Source organism: Dreissena polymorpha, chromosome 1 (genome assembly GCF_020536995.1).
Source record: "Dreissena polymorpha isolate Duluth1 chromosome 1, UMN_Dpol_1.0, whole genome shotgun sequence".
NCBI classification, from domain to species: domain Eukaryota; kingdom Metazoa; phylum Mollusca; class Bivalvia; order Myida; family Dreissenidae; genus Dreissena; species Dreissena polymorpha.
Genome location: NC_068355.1, coordinates 41,446,542 through 41,463,253, shown reverse-complemented (window position 1 = coordinate 41,463,253; position 16,712 = coordinate 41,446,542). Strand labels below are relative to the sequence as shown.

The 16,712-nt window shown below is 36.1% G+C and overlaps 1 protein-coding gene across 1 annotated transcript; it reads left to right on the top strand.

Moving 5' to 3' along the window:
• Positions 1-376: 376 nt before the first annotated feature.
• LOC127877768 (protein SSUH2 homolog) lies at positions 377-14,968 on the top strand. Its single transcript, XM_052423997.1, has 11 exons — positions 377-499; positions 2,679-2,705; positions 3,365-3,508; positions 4,044-4,107; positions 8,450-8,579; positions 9,099-9,284; positions 10,085-10,257; positions 12,137-12,229; positions 12,517-12,619; positions 13,297-13,401; positions 14,284-14,968. Exons 1-11 carry the CDS (start codon positions 481-483, stop codon positions 14,428-14,430), a joined length of 1,191 nt encoding a protein of 396 aa, XP_052279957.1. The 5' UTR covers positions 377-480; the 3' UTR covers positions 14,431-14,968.
• The last annotated feature ends 1,744 nt before the right edge of the window (positions 14,969-16,712 follow it).

Genomic DNA, 16,712 nt, shown 5'->3' with positions numbered 1-16,712 from the left:
GTACCTTTTTTAATAGGAACCTTGTTCAGAAGTATGAATGCATTTATTTGTTTATTTAGACCAATATCTACATTTTACTATCGTTTCCTTAGGTTTTGTTCATGCACTGTTGGTCGGTGTAGAATCCCTTTGCAAATTTAAGTTTTTGATTCCTTAGCACGAGCATCACATTAACTGACTGAATGTCTTAGTTAATCCGAGAATATTGTCTTGGTGAAAAATGCAAACTTTAAGAACAGAATTGTGCAACTAAAAGAACACCTTAAAATGTCAATATTTTCTAATTTGATCCGGTACCGTTTCGTCTGTTAGCCGGTAACGAACACATATTTACGGTATTATCCGTTTTGGTTAGGCTCCGTGATACGGTTGCTACACGCATATTGAAGTTGGTCCTATAACAAACCAAATACAAATACATACTATCTTCCAACTTGTTTATACGTAGACTTTTAAGTCGGATATCCACGTGTATTGATCATGTCGGCGTATCCACCGGGTAAATATATTTCACTCAATTTTAATTTCTTTATTTTCTCTATAAACATATTAACCTTTTTGTGTTAAGCATTGAATAATGTGGCGTATAGTTTTGCGTTCAAGCTTGATATTTTATTTTATTTATTTTAATGGTTTCTCAAATAATGATTATTTGTCGTTTGAAATATTTATAGTAGCAATTGAGCAGTTAGCAATATCCCTAACACAATCTTCGTCAGAAGCAGCCACATACGTTAAAGACAAAAGCAGTGTTTGTAAAAGAAATAGAAAGTCTAGTATAATACACAAGCAGTGTCAGCCGGAGTTGTAGAGACAATAGCAGAGTTAGCACTAGGTCCGACACAATAAGTAGAAGAGGCAGAAGTATAAGAAGTAGAAGTAACAATACAGCCGCAGTTACAAAACAGATACCAGCAGACATAATGGGACACAAGTTGTAGTATTGGAAGTATTGGTGGAATCTGCAATAGCGGCGATAGTTTCAACAAGAAATATCTTTTAAAAGATATACGGCGTTGATGTTGCAATGTTTGGTGAAAGGAGATGGAATGAAGCGACCATGTATTTTAATGAAGGGAGTGGGTGATAATAAGATAATATATTTTACTGTATTAACAAATAAGAAATGAAGAACAGGAAGAGGTGAAATTGTATTTTTTATTGTCAATAAGTATTGTTATGACTAGGTTTTCATAATTGAACGATTAATACATTAGTTTCAATAGGAAAAGAAAACATATTCGCCACTAAAATACTATGAACATAATGTTGGAATGAAATAAAAGATAATGTGTTATAACGTGTAAAGATGTTAGTAGAATGTAACCATAAAAAATTCAGTATTGCAAGCATCATAGTGATATGAATTGTAGAAATGCAGAAAGACAGAGTTTTATATAAAAAAATGAACAAAACAAAGTAAAAAGAAACGTATTTACACTAATAAACGCAAATATAGATTAGAATAAATCAAATACAGATATATTACCAATACCTATATATTTCCTTAGTATCGGGGGCTACCGCCACAAACCCCCGCTTTGTCGATAGTGGTAAACAATATAGTCGCCGCTTCGTCTGTCCGTCCGTCCGTGTGTCCGTCCGTCCGTGCACAATTTTTGTCCGGGCTATTTCTCAGCAATTAATGACCAGAATTCAATGAAACTTTATGGGAAGCTTCACTAACAAGAGGAGATGTGTATATTATCAGCCGGTTCTGGTCGGATAATTTTTCACAGAGTTATGGCCCTTTGAAATTTTCCATTAACTGTACATATAGTGCAATTCTTGTCCGGGCTATTTCTCAGCAACTAATGACCGGATTTCAATGAAACTTTATGGGAAGCTTCACTACCAAGAGCAGATGTGCATATTATCAGCGGGTTCTTGTCGGATGTTTTTTCACAGAGTTATGGCCCTTTGAAATTTTCTATAAAATATTCTTGTCCCCCAACTACTGTGCCCTCAAGACGTTTCCTTTTATCTGAATATATAGTGCAATATTGTGACAAAAAAAAATTTGGGGAGCATCACCCGTCACCGACGGTTTCTTGTTCATTTGGGACCTATCATGAATGAAGGTCATCTAAGGTCAAAAGTGACGTTTAACAGCTACGCCGAAAAAAACAATACCAGTGAAGACACAATTAATATTGCAGTGTGCATAGCAGAGCGATTATAAGCATGTCTTTGGCCTTTTTAGCTCACCCGAGCACAACGTGCTCATGGTGAGCTTTTGTGATCGCCTTTTGTCCGTCGTGCGTCGTGCGTTGTGCGTCGTCAACATTTGCCTTGTTAACTGTCTAGTCTTATATAGCGAATGAATAAACCTTAATGTGTAGAAACCCTGTAATATATATGTTCATTTAGTCATGTGGTATTGTTTCAGAATTTATAAAATTGTAAAGTAATTGTAGCAGAGACACAGCAGCGAGTAGAAGATAAGCAGTAGACGACGCATTGAAAGCGACAAAAACAGTAGCATTTAAAGCGGTTGCAGTTCTATGATAGCAGTGGTAGTATTGCAGCGGTGTAGTAGAAACACCACCAATATAGACGGCAAAAATAAAAGCATAACGATTTGAAACATAAATAGATTAAATAAATGTTAAGGTTGATCACAAATCAATGAATGATTAATGCATGATACATTAATATATGGTATGGTATCTCTTCAGGACTCAATCCAGGGCAGCCACCACAACGTAAGTCTTCTCCAGATTCCTAGTTGTTTTTATTTTGGTCTCGTCTTGTGGTGGGAGTGGGGCTTTCTAAATTTAGAATAATATTCAAGTGGCGCTTAACAAGTTTATCCTGAAAAAATATTGCAGATTTTACCTTAATAACGCGATCAACATAAAAAGCACCATGCTGACAAACAAAATAGCGAGACGGCCATGCAGAAAGATGTTTACCCATTTATACAAACTGAATACAAACTGTCGTCAGACTAACATCATAGTTATCTTCTGTGCAGAACGTTAACAGAGTAATCAACTGCACGTGCTACAGCTCTTGTTTTCAATAGTTCACAATAGCGTTATTTACACTGAGCTATTGCCCTTTGTATAAAATAACATATTATACACGCTTTTGTTCGAGACTCTTTTTACATGTTGCGTATGATTTGTGACCAAAGTTTCATCGAATACTTACCTGAAAGTGTTAAATTTTCAAGATTTCCATATTTGTATGGACCATACACATTTGAGGAAGGCGGCATATATCATTCGCACTATTCGTCTTTTTGTCTTTATGCGTGTCTGTACGTTTTGAAAAGTTCGTTGTCTCATGAACCATAGATTCTGTGTCAGCTTCTAAATAAAATAGTACCCGGTACTCAATATTTTACAATTATATCCAGCATGGAACCCTGGTATGGGACCACCGCCTCCGAGTGATCCCAGCCAGCTGCCACCGGCGTCCGACCAACCTCCACAAAACGTGCCTAAAATCCCCGACTACCCAGAAATACCGGGCTACGTGAGCGTTACGTTTGGAAAAGATAGTAAGTTGTTTCGAGATTCGTACATTTTGTGTAGCGCTTAACACGAGGCGCAAGTTTATTTTAGTATGTCAACGTAAGGAAAAAGAATAACTATGAAAACGTTTTGTCTATTCAAATGTTTTTTTTAGTAATGAAAATACGTAAACGATACTTTTATATATTAAATACAAATGTTTAAACTACCCCGGTATAAATTGCCGCCAACTAAATTTGAATGAACTAGTGTAATTGTGTTTTAGATCATATGTAGGGAATAAATGTGATTTTTTGTCAAATTCAATGACTTTGATGTAACATACATTGTAAATGGGGCTTAATTGATCGTTTTCGGCTCAGGTATTACTTAAAAGTACCCCGGGTACTCTAAAGTATACTTCAATGCACCACAGGAACGAAAAAATAGAATTAAAGGCACCCGGTCATACTCTGGGTTTCTTTTTAGTATATTTTTTGTACTCCGGGTACTTTTAAGTATATTTAGTAGTTCCTTAGCCGACCATAAATAATCGAGCGTAACTTGACTGTGTATTTTAAGCCCCCGTGAAGCCTCCTCCCCAACCCCCTCCGCAAGGCAACCCGCCGCCGATGACCTTCACCGAGTAAGTAGTCCGGCATTAATCAATTTTGCTACATTCTTTTATCTTTTCTCTTAGTAAAAAAGAAGCGTTGTTTAAGTACGCAATAAACATGGCCAACATAAGGCACAAATTCATGTTAGAATAAAATTTAATTCACATAACCCATTGCTGTAAATCCACCAAGACTCAAGCCCTAAGAGTGGTTATATTACAAAACTCTGAGTATTGTCTTCGGTGTTTAAATCCTACACAATAACAGTACAAGTCGATACAAGAAAAAAAGCATTTTCTCTTCTTAATGAAACGTCAAGTTGTATAAATCGATACAAGAAAAAACATCATTTTTCTTTCAAATGAAACGTCAAATTGGTATTGCTGATTAAATTACGAACTTCACGTGAATTTTCATGATTCGTCTTACATTCCACAATTCACCAGTATGTAAATGATTCAGAAATGAAGTTAATTAGATTGTAAATGATTCCGAAGTAAACGTCATATGGATGTTCATGGTTCAATAGTGAACTATCAGATTGTTAATAATGCAGAAATGAACGTCGTATAGGGTTGTTCATGTTTCAGTAATGAACTTAATCATATGGTTAGCGATTCAGAAATAAACGTCTTGCGGATGTTGATGTTTTAATAGTGAACTTCATGAAATCGTTAATTATTCAGAAATAACGTTATATCGATGTTTATGTTTCAAAAGTGAACTTCGTCTTATGACATCTATTAACTTACATAGAATAAATGACTGAAAAGTGATACATAGACTGATTAAAGAAACTGTTAAGTCAATAAGTGGTATTAATAATAGCATTTTCGTATAGTTAAAGCTACTTTAACATATTTACATACATTGATAATTTCAAATTTACATGTTGATGTCACTAAACTATGGAACTTAACAACAGATGGGTTCATGTAATAAATAAGTTTAATGTATTTTTGACGTAGTAAACGGTAACATGAGCAAACATAAATGAAATGGAATTCATCCTCTATGTCCCGTTAATTACAACAAATGCAATTACGTTCTTCACGAGGGATATTGTTACGCGAGTATCTTCCGGACTGAATTCTCAACAGGTGGACAGATGCCCTTAATTTTACAAAGTATAAACGGAAACTCTTGGGCAATACATCAAAGTAGTATTCATATGCAAGAGCAGTTTTAAAATTTCTGTAATTATCTAGAATATAACTACTATTAATATTACCAAACCATTCCTGCTTTAAGGTGTCAATAAGTCTGCATTTACATTCACATAGAAAAGAGTTATTGTTAGCCATATTTGCAGTTTAAAAAATATGGGAAAATCTGTATTCGTTTAACAGAACAGAACAGAACAGAACATATTTTATTCACGTCAACTTTAAACAGATATATATATATATATATATATATATATATATATATATATATATATATATATATATATATATATATATATATATGCATACATATGATAATTAATACAACAGGGTTATACAATGAAGTGTGGGCCATTAGTTTTCACATCTGTTTAACAGGATGAACTTACATGTATATACTATATTCATGCTTATTTGGTACTATGATTTATTTCATATGGTAATAAATATGTATTGTTGGAACAAAATATATTATAATGAAATTATAATCTTATCTTATAATATCTAATCTTATATCCAAATATAAGATAATTTAATCTAATTTAATAATCTTATCTTATATCAAAATATCTTACAATCAAATAAATACATTAGTATAATGCATTCTATCAATGACTTGTCTGTTGTCTTGTATAAAATGACCAGTGTTATAAATCTACCAATGCTACATTGCGAATTTTAAAAGCTTCAGATATATATTTACTTAACATAAACAATTCAGATTTGTTGTTTGTATTAAACAGTTGTATCAACTTAAACATACTAGGTCTATTTCTATAATAACTGTTTATATAAATTGGTCTTAAATGAGCATATGCTGTACATTTAAACATCAAATGAAATTCGTCCTCGATCTCATTGGTAGAACAGATTTGACAAATACGTAATTGTCTATCCAATTGTTCGTATCTACCAGTGTGTATTCTCAAGTTATGAGAACATATACGTAATTTCGTAAGTACAACTCTGAGGTCTCTCGACACAATGAGATCTAGATAAGATTTAAATCCATGTGGCAGGTTAAGTGTTTTATACAAAGTTAAAACTCCACTATCTGTAACATATTCTTGCCATTGTTGCAAATATTCATCAATTAGCCTTTGCCGAAATGAACAAATAAACTGGTTGTCATTTATAGGCATGTCACTACACCAAACACAGAAAAAACCGTATCGTGTAAGAAGGTTCTTAACTTTACTAAACCAATTCGTTTTATTACTACTAAAATCAAACATAGCATCTTCTACAACTGACTTGGTAATAATGTTGACACTATCTTTTAACTTTAACAAATATTTTAAAATACGAACATATCGGTTAATATACAATGGGTATCTACCCAGTTCAACGTCTACAGCTACGTTAGCTGTAGATTGTCTAACACCAAGCGTAACTTTGCAAAATTTCAGATGCAGCCTTTCTAACTGTGATGATTTGGTAAACCCCCATATTTCACACCCATACGTTATAATAGGAGAAACAAAAGCATCAAATAACTGCAGTGCTACTTTTGGTTTAAATTCGTATTTTTTTCAGATTTGACAATAAATTATTCAATGCTTTTAAACCTTCTCCATATAACGTCTGAGAATTAAGATTAAAATTACCAGTGTAGTTCAATGTAACACCTATATAGTTAAAGTCATTTACAACATCCAAGTATTCATCAGCATATATCCATTTTTCGGTACGTTTTAAACCACCTCGTTTGCGAAATACTACAACTTTTGTCTTCGCAGTGTTCACTTCTAATCCCCATGTTTCACAGTAATTATGCAAATGATCTATTGACAATTGTAAATCTTCTGGGGTTTCACCAATAACAACCATTTCATCTGCGAATAACAAAAGAATCAAACACATATCCTGTATAACTATACCTTTGCTATTTCTATTTTGCAATACATCTCTAGATCTTCTATGAAAAGAGAAAACAAGATCGGGGAGATTATCTCCCCTTGCCTCAAGCCAACTGCTATATCAAAATAATCAGAGTAGTTTTCACATTGTCTAACACATGACTTAACAGATTGATACATGCTGCGTATTATACGCAACACATTACCATCAACGTTAGCTTTATACTATTTTAACCATAGGGCATTGAGATATATGGAATCAAAACAACGCTTCATATCGACAAAACAGCAATACAAACGTTTATTCCAATAATTTAACAATTGTTTAACATTTGCAACCCAATTTTTGCATCCTTTAATGCAATCGTTCAATGCTTGGATATACATACACAGTTTGTATAATAGTATTTTTACTGGTAACAATTGATGATTCAGACATGTACGTCATAGTGGATGTTTATTTTTTTTAAATGAACTTTATCCGATTTTTTATGACTCAGAAATGAACGTCATAGTGATGTTCATGTTTTAGTCGTGAACTTATTCAGATTGTCAATGATTCAGACAAGAATGACATATGGATGTTCATATTTTAGTACTGAACTTCATCAGATGTTTAAAGATTCAATTGTGAGAGTCATATGGGTGTTCATGTTTAAGCAGTGAACTTCACCAGATTGCTCACATGAACACCCGAGATTCAAACGTGAATGCCACCTTTCTAAGTGTTCACGATTCACTTGAACGTACACATTAAATTCATTTGATGAATGTATTGTCCATGCCATGAGGAAGCCGAGCGTCCGTTTATCATTTGAGTTTATTATTATTATCATTAAATACATGTACTTATACCGGAATAACAGTAAATCTCTGATTTTTGTACTTAAGTAGTTACTTGCGAGAATGGAATTTCGTATATATAAGTTGGTAAATTATTTCACATGTTTTATCTTTTTAGTCGATATTTAAAAAAAAAGTTCTCAACTGCATCGTATCATAATAAAAGTTACTAGTGCTTGGTTAATTCAAACAATAACCGAAAATTTAGTAAGAAATAATTTTACACTATGGCCAGGTTTATAAATACATAAAATTGCATAATGTAGGCCTGAAAGTATCACTGTTAATCATTTACTAGCACCTGCTCGATGTATAATAATATGATTTTGCTATAATGATGATCAGCACTATGCTTTGGCGAATAAAATATTTGCTCGGCTCTGTTCTGCTTAAATCAATAGTAAATTAATCATCGACACATTGATTAATCATTGTCTCAGGTATGTCAGTCTGCACGCCGATTAATCGACAACCACGTTTGAACCGATACATTATTGTTCTAGTTTGGCCAACTTGGACGAGGAGTCATGCAGACAGGCAATGTATCAGTTTGTCAGCGAGCACTGTTGCTATGGTAGCAAGCCAGCCAAAGAAATGAAGATCACCGACTTCAAGGGAATCACGGCACTTCATGTATGATAAGCATGTGCAAGCGGTAGAATATGTTCTTCTTTTTGTATACCTTACCAGATAAGTATAAAAAACTAAACACATTCGGATTAAATTATATCATTTGCCTTGATGTTGTATGTTTATTGCACTACATGAAACTGTATTGTTAAGTCAAAATTACCATATTCTATGCATTTACATGTAATTGAAATGGTTAAGTTTACCCTTCATCCATTTGGCGGAAATAAATTATACCGGAGGCTCCGAATTGTTATTTTTATTAACAAACACTCGCCTTCATTCAAGCTAATGAATTCAAAACTAAACAATATTTTATTTAAATGTTGAATTCGTTAAGCTGGTTGTTGTTAGATTGAAGCACCAATAGGAAGACCAACATATTAAAACAATTTACCGCGCTTCCAGTCAAGTAAGTACTTCACATTATACAAATATTGAAACACGAAAATATTGAAAGATTAAACATATTCTTAAGGTCAGCATTAAACCAACGACATATCGCCCTCTTTTGATCGCCAGTATATCCTAGAGACGTTCGCGGAAGGACGCACGACGATGAACGCCCATACGCCATACCTAGGCGGCCCCGTGGATGGCCCGGAGAACGGACCCCCTCCCCTTCCCTGGACTATCCCCTGCGATCCTGACCAGAAGTTCCGCACTCATAGCAAGAAGATCGAGGTTCCGCATACCTCTGTCGTCTGCGTAAGTGTTGCTGATGCTGTCTTACTGATGCTGTATGTGTTAGTGCCTCGTCTGAGATGACGTCCTCTGCGCAGCATGTGTCGTCTGCTTCATTGCATTCTTGTGCGTGAGTGTTGTCATCCGCTTCATTGCTGCCTTCTTAGTAAGAGTTGCCGTCCGCGTTACTGTTGCACTGGGACTTCAATAGGTTTCGAAAACCATCAGTCACATGACCCAACGGTTAAAAGTTTAGGGGTCGAATGATATTTCAAAATATTGAAGTTCAGATACTATGTTTTTACATATATGTGTCGATTGCTTTGTAAACATTTTAGTATATTACTTAAAAACGACAACACAATATGTGTAATATGAAGCACATTGTGTGTTAGTTTCATTGTAAAATTTGCTTCAAAATGATGCTAGGCTGATATTATGGAGGAGTCAGACGTGAAAAACAATCAAAATGCTTGCATCAAAAATCAATATTCTGCTTCCATCCCTGTTGCATACGGAACTGGTTTCTTGCTAAAGTGCTTTTGTGTACGTACGTGTTTTCGTCTGCTTCAGTGAAGTCATCTGAGTAAATGCTGGTGTATGCGTAAGTGATCTCGTTCGTCTGTTGTCTGCAAAATTGCTCTCGTTTATCCTGTATTCTTTGTTCAAATGAAGTCTCTAAACGAATAAACAGTTTAGATGGAAAATGTCGTCACTGATGAGCCTGTGCGGTCTACACAGGCTTTTCTTGGATGACACTCTCACGAACATGCATTTAACCCATTTTTCCCAGAATGATTTTAAATTTATCTTCCGACCCCCAGGGCTGTACCGGATGTGACCAGCGTGGCTGGAACTGGTGTTGGCGTTGCGGTGGTCGCGGTCGGGCGAAATGCACCACGTGCGGTGGTGACGGCAGGGTCCAGCAATATGATTCCCAGCAGCAACGCCAGGTGGCAGTCATGTGCCACAGATGCCATGGTGATGGACTTGCATTGTGAGTGTGGAACAGTTCTTAAATTGACATAATAGTCAAATTATATTCATTGTTGTTCCCTAGGAATACAGAATAGCATGCGTTCGCATCAATTATACTATTAATAGTATATGCCAATAAGATAAGTAAGAGGTTGCTATAAACGTGCTAACAAAAAATATATTAGGAAAAAGAGGTCAAAGTTACGGATTTTAAGGTAAAATAATTTAATTTTTCATTTAAAGCGGCGGTAATATTCGGAAACTTATTGATGTTTTATCATAATTGTTATGATAAGATCGGTTGGTAATGGTAAATACAGTTGAAACCGTTTGAAGAACTCGTTATTAGAACGGAATGTATGTATGTGTGTAAAGAAGTATGGGTGGTATACCGTTTCCGCGCCCCTTATAAATCCGCCTCTGAAATGTCATATCATTAATGTTCCACAATATATCGATTTAATCGGTAAAGTGCATCTTGCGTAATTATTGTCCCAATTTTAGATATTTTATTGTTCTTCCGTTCTTCTGTCTGTCCTTCCGTCCGTCGTCTTTTTTGCGTCGCGCGTAAATCACACGAGGCCACAATTATTGGCCAATCTTCATGAAATTTAGTCAAAACAGTTTTCCTTATGAAATCTTATGTATGTATGTATGTATTTATTTGACCTTGCGGTCAAGGATAACCCATGAAAGTGCAAGCACTTATTTCCAATGGGGTCCTTTGGTTTTGCTGAAGAGACAGCAAGCAGAAGAGACAGTATTGGGATACAAGGAATCCGGGTGCGATACCCTAGCTCTTTGCGAATAGATACCTTGGTTCTTTTACGTGCTCAGTGTATAGCACCGATACACGCGAGAATTACCTGGGTATCATACCAGTACATCTCTAGTTGGGTGGGAAACACTTGAAGCATTTCTGAAATTTCCAGTGCCCCGGCCGGGATTTGAACCGGGGACATCTGGAATGGTAGACCAGAGTGTTACCACTCGACCACCGCACCACCAACGAGGCAACGAATTGGGTCAAGAATTAAGTTAGAGGGGTCAAACAACAAAAAAAGCTTGTGAACATTCTATCTGGCTGCTTTATTTCTCAATCGTTATGGAACATAATCAGAACATTTGATCCAATGCTATGTTAGTCAAGTTTTGATATGCGTAACGTGGTGTCAAAAACTAGGTCACTGTGTAAAATTAAACAAACAAACAAAACTTGTGAATATTCTAGATACCACATTTATTGCCCACACTACATGTAACATGGTCGGAACATATGTAACGATAATGTCTCAGCAGAGTTTGAAACAGGGTCACTTAGAAGCCAAAACTCTGTCACTATGTTGAATCAAGGAAATCACATTAGCGAGATATGGTTCCGGTCCCTTGGAAAACATGGCACCATGAGGCTGGGCAGTGTACCTTATGTAGCTATTAAATCATTGAACAGCCGGCACATCATACTTGTGACCCACTCATGAAACTTGCCCGGAATGTGTTCTTGTGATTCATTTGATGTGCCGTTTGTCCAAAAGCATAGCTGCTGAGTTTCGGTGCAATTTATATTCATAGCCTATTGCGAAACCTTGTGAACGCTCACTGCTCACAACAATTAAGTTAATTGAGTTCTCATGTGAGCGCTTTTAAAACCGCCTTTGAACCTCTTGCAGTAAATACACAACAACTTTTAACTTGTGTGACAAGCGCTACTAAAAAATTAGTGCTAATAGAGCAATGACAATTTACAAACATATTAACCTGCACGTTAATTTGTGCATGTTTGTTTGTATGCATGTTTTTAAATTTAAGTAGATTTTGGTGCAAAACACGTAATAAATGGGGCATCTGTGTCATTCAGACCGATATTTAGTTAACGGTGATCGTGTCCTATCATTTAGGTGCATGACATGTGGTGGTGACGGTCGCGTCACGTGCAGCACGTGCCAGGGATACCGGTTCGTCAGGTGCTACATCCTGCTGACAGTTGCCTAGTAAGTGCCGTACCTAGAACGGTTTCCCATTCCTGGCGTTTTCAATTATTTTAACTTTCTTTTCAAATCAATTTTGTGACTTGTGTATTTTGAGTAATAGAGATTTTGTTTATAAACTGCTATCACCGTATTAATGAAGGAATTAATGTGTATTTGAATAAATAATGTAGCCTTAATGTGCACAAATACCATCTAAACAAGTGGTCATAAATAATCGTTCTCTGTGATTTCTGACGAAGTCATGTTCGTGCCTTTACCGTTGATCACTTACATTATTTCGTTTTCAGCACTAACCACAAAGAAGACTTCATTCTGGAGACCTCCGATATGCCAGACGAGCTGGTCCGAAATGTCTCAGGCACAATTATTTTCGAGGATGTACAACCTATGGTAAGATTTGTGTTGTAATGCCTGGTGGATTTTATGAATTGCAGTTCCTTTGCTATATGTGCGTTTTTAAATAAGTGTTCCTTGATACTGCGACCTTGTAAATATTTTAAGTATGCATGCACTGCGCCTCTTGAAATTATCTTTATTTTCATCAAACAATTAACTGGAGATTTCTAGTTTGGTTTGTGCAGATTTTTGTCCACAGTAATTCTTAATTCTGAAGAAAAACATGTCAAAAAGTCTCTAAGATTCGGTCAAACTTCATTTTTGGTTAAAATATTGAATTGCAACACCTAAAAGCGTCTGGACAGAACACGTCTCGATTCGCCAGAATGACATCCGACTCTTGCCGACAAACTATATTTTTTAATTTTGTATATGGGCCATTTTTACTGCATTTCCGTCCCAAACGACATTTTTCTTTCATAGTCTAGAGAGCGCTGAAATCATTCCAACATTGATGAGACACTGTTGAATTTTCATGTTGAGACTTCCGAATGTTAAAGAACAACCTTAACTTTTCATTCCCAATTCTCAGGACATCATCTAGAAAATATTGAGACACGGTTCATGAAGCCTCTCTAGACTAGTCGGAACGCTATCCTGAGCAATCCTTTACCTGAAAGAAGCCTCGCTTTTTCAAATTTTGAATTGCCTGTGATAATCTCATCCTGTAGGTGTGGCCGATCACCTCTTACCCCGTCCCAGAAATTAACGCAAACTCGCAACGTCTCGTCAGCTCCCACCGTGGACAGTGGCCAAGCGAAAAGATTCTCAGTCAGGTACCAACGCCACGTCTTGTGTAGCGCTTTGCATTGACGTGCGTTATTGCATTTTTACCTAAGTACTTTTGCATTTGGTGAATAAATGCCGGGAGAAAATCGGGAAATCTGTAGTGGCAGAACTTTCGTCGTTAATCAACCCCCCCCCCCGAGCTTACCCCAGGGGTTCCAGATTGGTAAATGTACACCTATTGTGTATGGTTTGACTTTTCAACAACGAATATTGACAAAAATACACAGTTTGAAAAAATAACCCTCGTATAGGTATTATATATACACAAGGTATGAAACGCACTATATGCCTATTGCTGAAAGATTGTGGAACACTGGACGTGACCTTTTTCATCGAAAACACACATGTTCCCATGCAGTTGCCGACAAAATCCAACTGGATTCGTTAAAAGACAGTAAAAGCAACGTGATTACACAACTAACCGATCTCCTGCTCGGCTAATAACTTAAATATTCAATTAAGTTTCAGCAATAGGCATATAGTGCGTTTCATACCTTGTGTATACATGTATATAATACCTATACGAGGGTTATTTTTTCAAACTGTGTTTTTTTGTCAATATTCGTTGTTGAAAAGTCAAACCATACACAATAGATGTACATTTAACAATCTGGAACCCCTGGGGTAAGCTCGGGAGGGGGGGGGGGGGTAGGGTCCGGGGGGGGGGGGGGGCAAATTTATGATACTGCTGCCTGTGATCAAACCTTTTATTTATTGATGCGGACACTACTCGGTAATCGGAATGTTTATTTCTGTCATCCGATCTCATCCGATGTGTCTTTAATTCTCTCAAAAGCATTGGAATGAATCGCTGCACGCAAATAAACTTGATTTACTCTTACCCCATGTGTTGTTTCTGACGAATTTAGCGACAGACTCTTCGCGGGGTACCAGTAACGGAAGTGGCATACACATGGGAAGGCCAGTCTATGCGGTACTGGGTGTACGGAAAGGAGCGCCGGGTCTACTGTCCGGACTACCCACACCAGTGCTGTTGGGGCTGCAGCATCCTGTAACCCAGGGGCTGCAGATGGACGCCCAACCCTCTGGCGTTTATTTTGCTAATTGTTTTCTTTATTTCTCAAAGAAATGACAAAGACAGTTTTCGTTAACATATCAACCTTAAGCTAACATGTATGGAACGACGCGTCTGTCTCCTGTTGACTATTTATATATCGGAGGTTTCATTGAAATGATGTGGGTTTAAATCATATATGTGTTTATACTAGTATGTTGTGTGCTTGTGATGGTATGATACGGGTGTGTGATGGTATACTGTGTGTTTGTGTAGCATGCAAAACAAAATCCACCGATCACTTTGTCGTTTAGTATATGTGTTTTATTAACTAAACAAACCTTGCATCTCTGCAAAGAAAATAAACAAAAAATACGAACTATTATTAAAGCTTGACCTCAATGTGTTTTTGAAATGATATCTTGTCATATTCTATGTAAAAAGTCACTTTTTTTAATTTTAAAGTTCAATCATAAAGCATGTTGTGTATCTCTGCCAAATATAAAACTTGCTTATAAAACATAAAATGCAGTTGTTGTGTTGACTTTAAGAACGCTTTAATGTATATAATTTTGTAACATAAAATGTACGATGAAACCACGTGAGATACTCTTTATATCGGCTCGAGGTCGTTCGGTTATGGGAGATCAAATTTTTCGTAACGGGTACCTTCTGCACTGTTTGACGCAAAGAGCTATTCTCTGAACTAATCTGCGCTGTTAAAACAAAGTAAGTTAATATCGAGTACCAGGATAGTGGAAGAAATCCAACCTCGGCGTTGACAGGAACCAGCATAGCTGCATCAAATACCTGCCTTCATAACCAACCACGTAATGATAGCCTAGCCACGTGGTGCAATAATTCTCCCGTTGTTATTTTTACTTATTTTAGTTAAGTAATTTATTTTTTATTATAAACCTTAACTTATACACTATTTTCAAAGTACAAATAAAATTATACTACTTTTTATGATTTGGGAGAAAGTCCGGCGGGCGTTGACCGCTATTTGTATCACTTTTAGACATACTTTTAAGACAAAATAATGTCTGCCCGCTTCATATATATTCGCGATGCAAAAACATAGAGCACTTGAGTTAGATTTTTCGACCAATGCTATGTATCACACGTTTATACTAACTTCAAGAAAAAATACGACAGGAAAGTCATTATTTTCTGGCAAATTGTTCTCCATGTTCATTCGTTATATGTTCTAAGCGCAAACATATGGCTTTTAGCTCTTATTTGTTTTTCTTTTTGTTTTCTGTTTCCCGGCCTTAAGGGAATAAGCCATAGTCCCAGACACTCTTTTACACTGCGGTTCCATTCTATACATAGATAGAAACATATTGAATCGCAATATACAATAACGACTGGCAATGCTTTGTTTGTGTCCCTATACCTTAATCGTCTGTATTTGGCTTGTACTGTAGTAAATTTTTCACTTGCAATGCTATATTCTCTTCTGTTGCTGTTGTTGGTACGTTTTTGAAAACACAGATTGGTTTTGGCACAATATTATGTGCATTTAGTTGTGATTTCTCTGTGTTGAATGCCCCTTCAGGCCAGTCTGTAATTAGTTTCTGTCTATCTTCTTCGTTGTCTACATGCACACTGATACCGCCTCTTGTTAAAGGAAATGCTAATTTAACATTTACCTGCTTGTGTTTTCTAATTTCTTTTTTGATGTTACGGCTGTTCATAAAATCTGAAGCGCGATATATTCCATCAATTATCACAATTTTATATCTGCCCTGAATGTTTTGTTCATAATCCTCTGCTTTTGTTTGAGGCTTGTTAGATGAATTAATTTCCTTTTTGTTTGTGGGCTTAGGAGATTCTATATCTGTTATACTAATAATATCTGGTTCTGGTATCTTTTCAGTTTGTGTACCAATGGATATTGTTGTTTTGGGTATTGATTGAATCTCAGTGTTTTCTTTCAGTTAAAACCAAGGAGAATTTTCAAATATGCAGATAGCACATGGATATAATATTGTATGTTTTTCTATCTTCGGTAGGTCTTCTACTCTCAGGAAAAAGCATTCAAGATGCCACCACATCGGACATCTTTTCAATGACGCAAGACTTCTATTTGTTTACAATAGAAGCTGGGAACCAGATTAGAATCCCTACTTCTTTCGAATTTATTTCCTTCAATTTATTCGAGATTTTGTTTTGATCATGCTCATAAATCAATTAACGCTTGTTCAAAAAAGGGATCTGGAAAACATTGTAGTCTATGGCAAGCGGTTCGACGCATAATCCCAAGAAACTAGGTTTCTC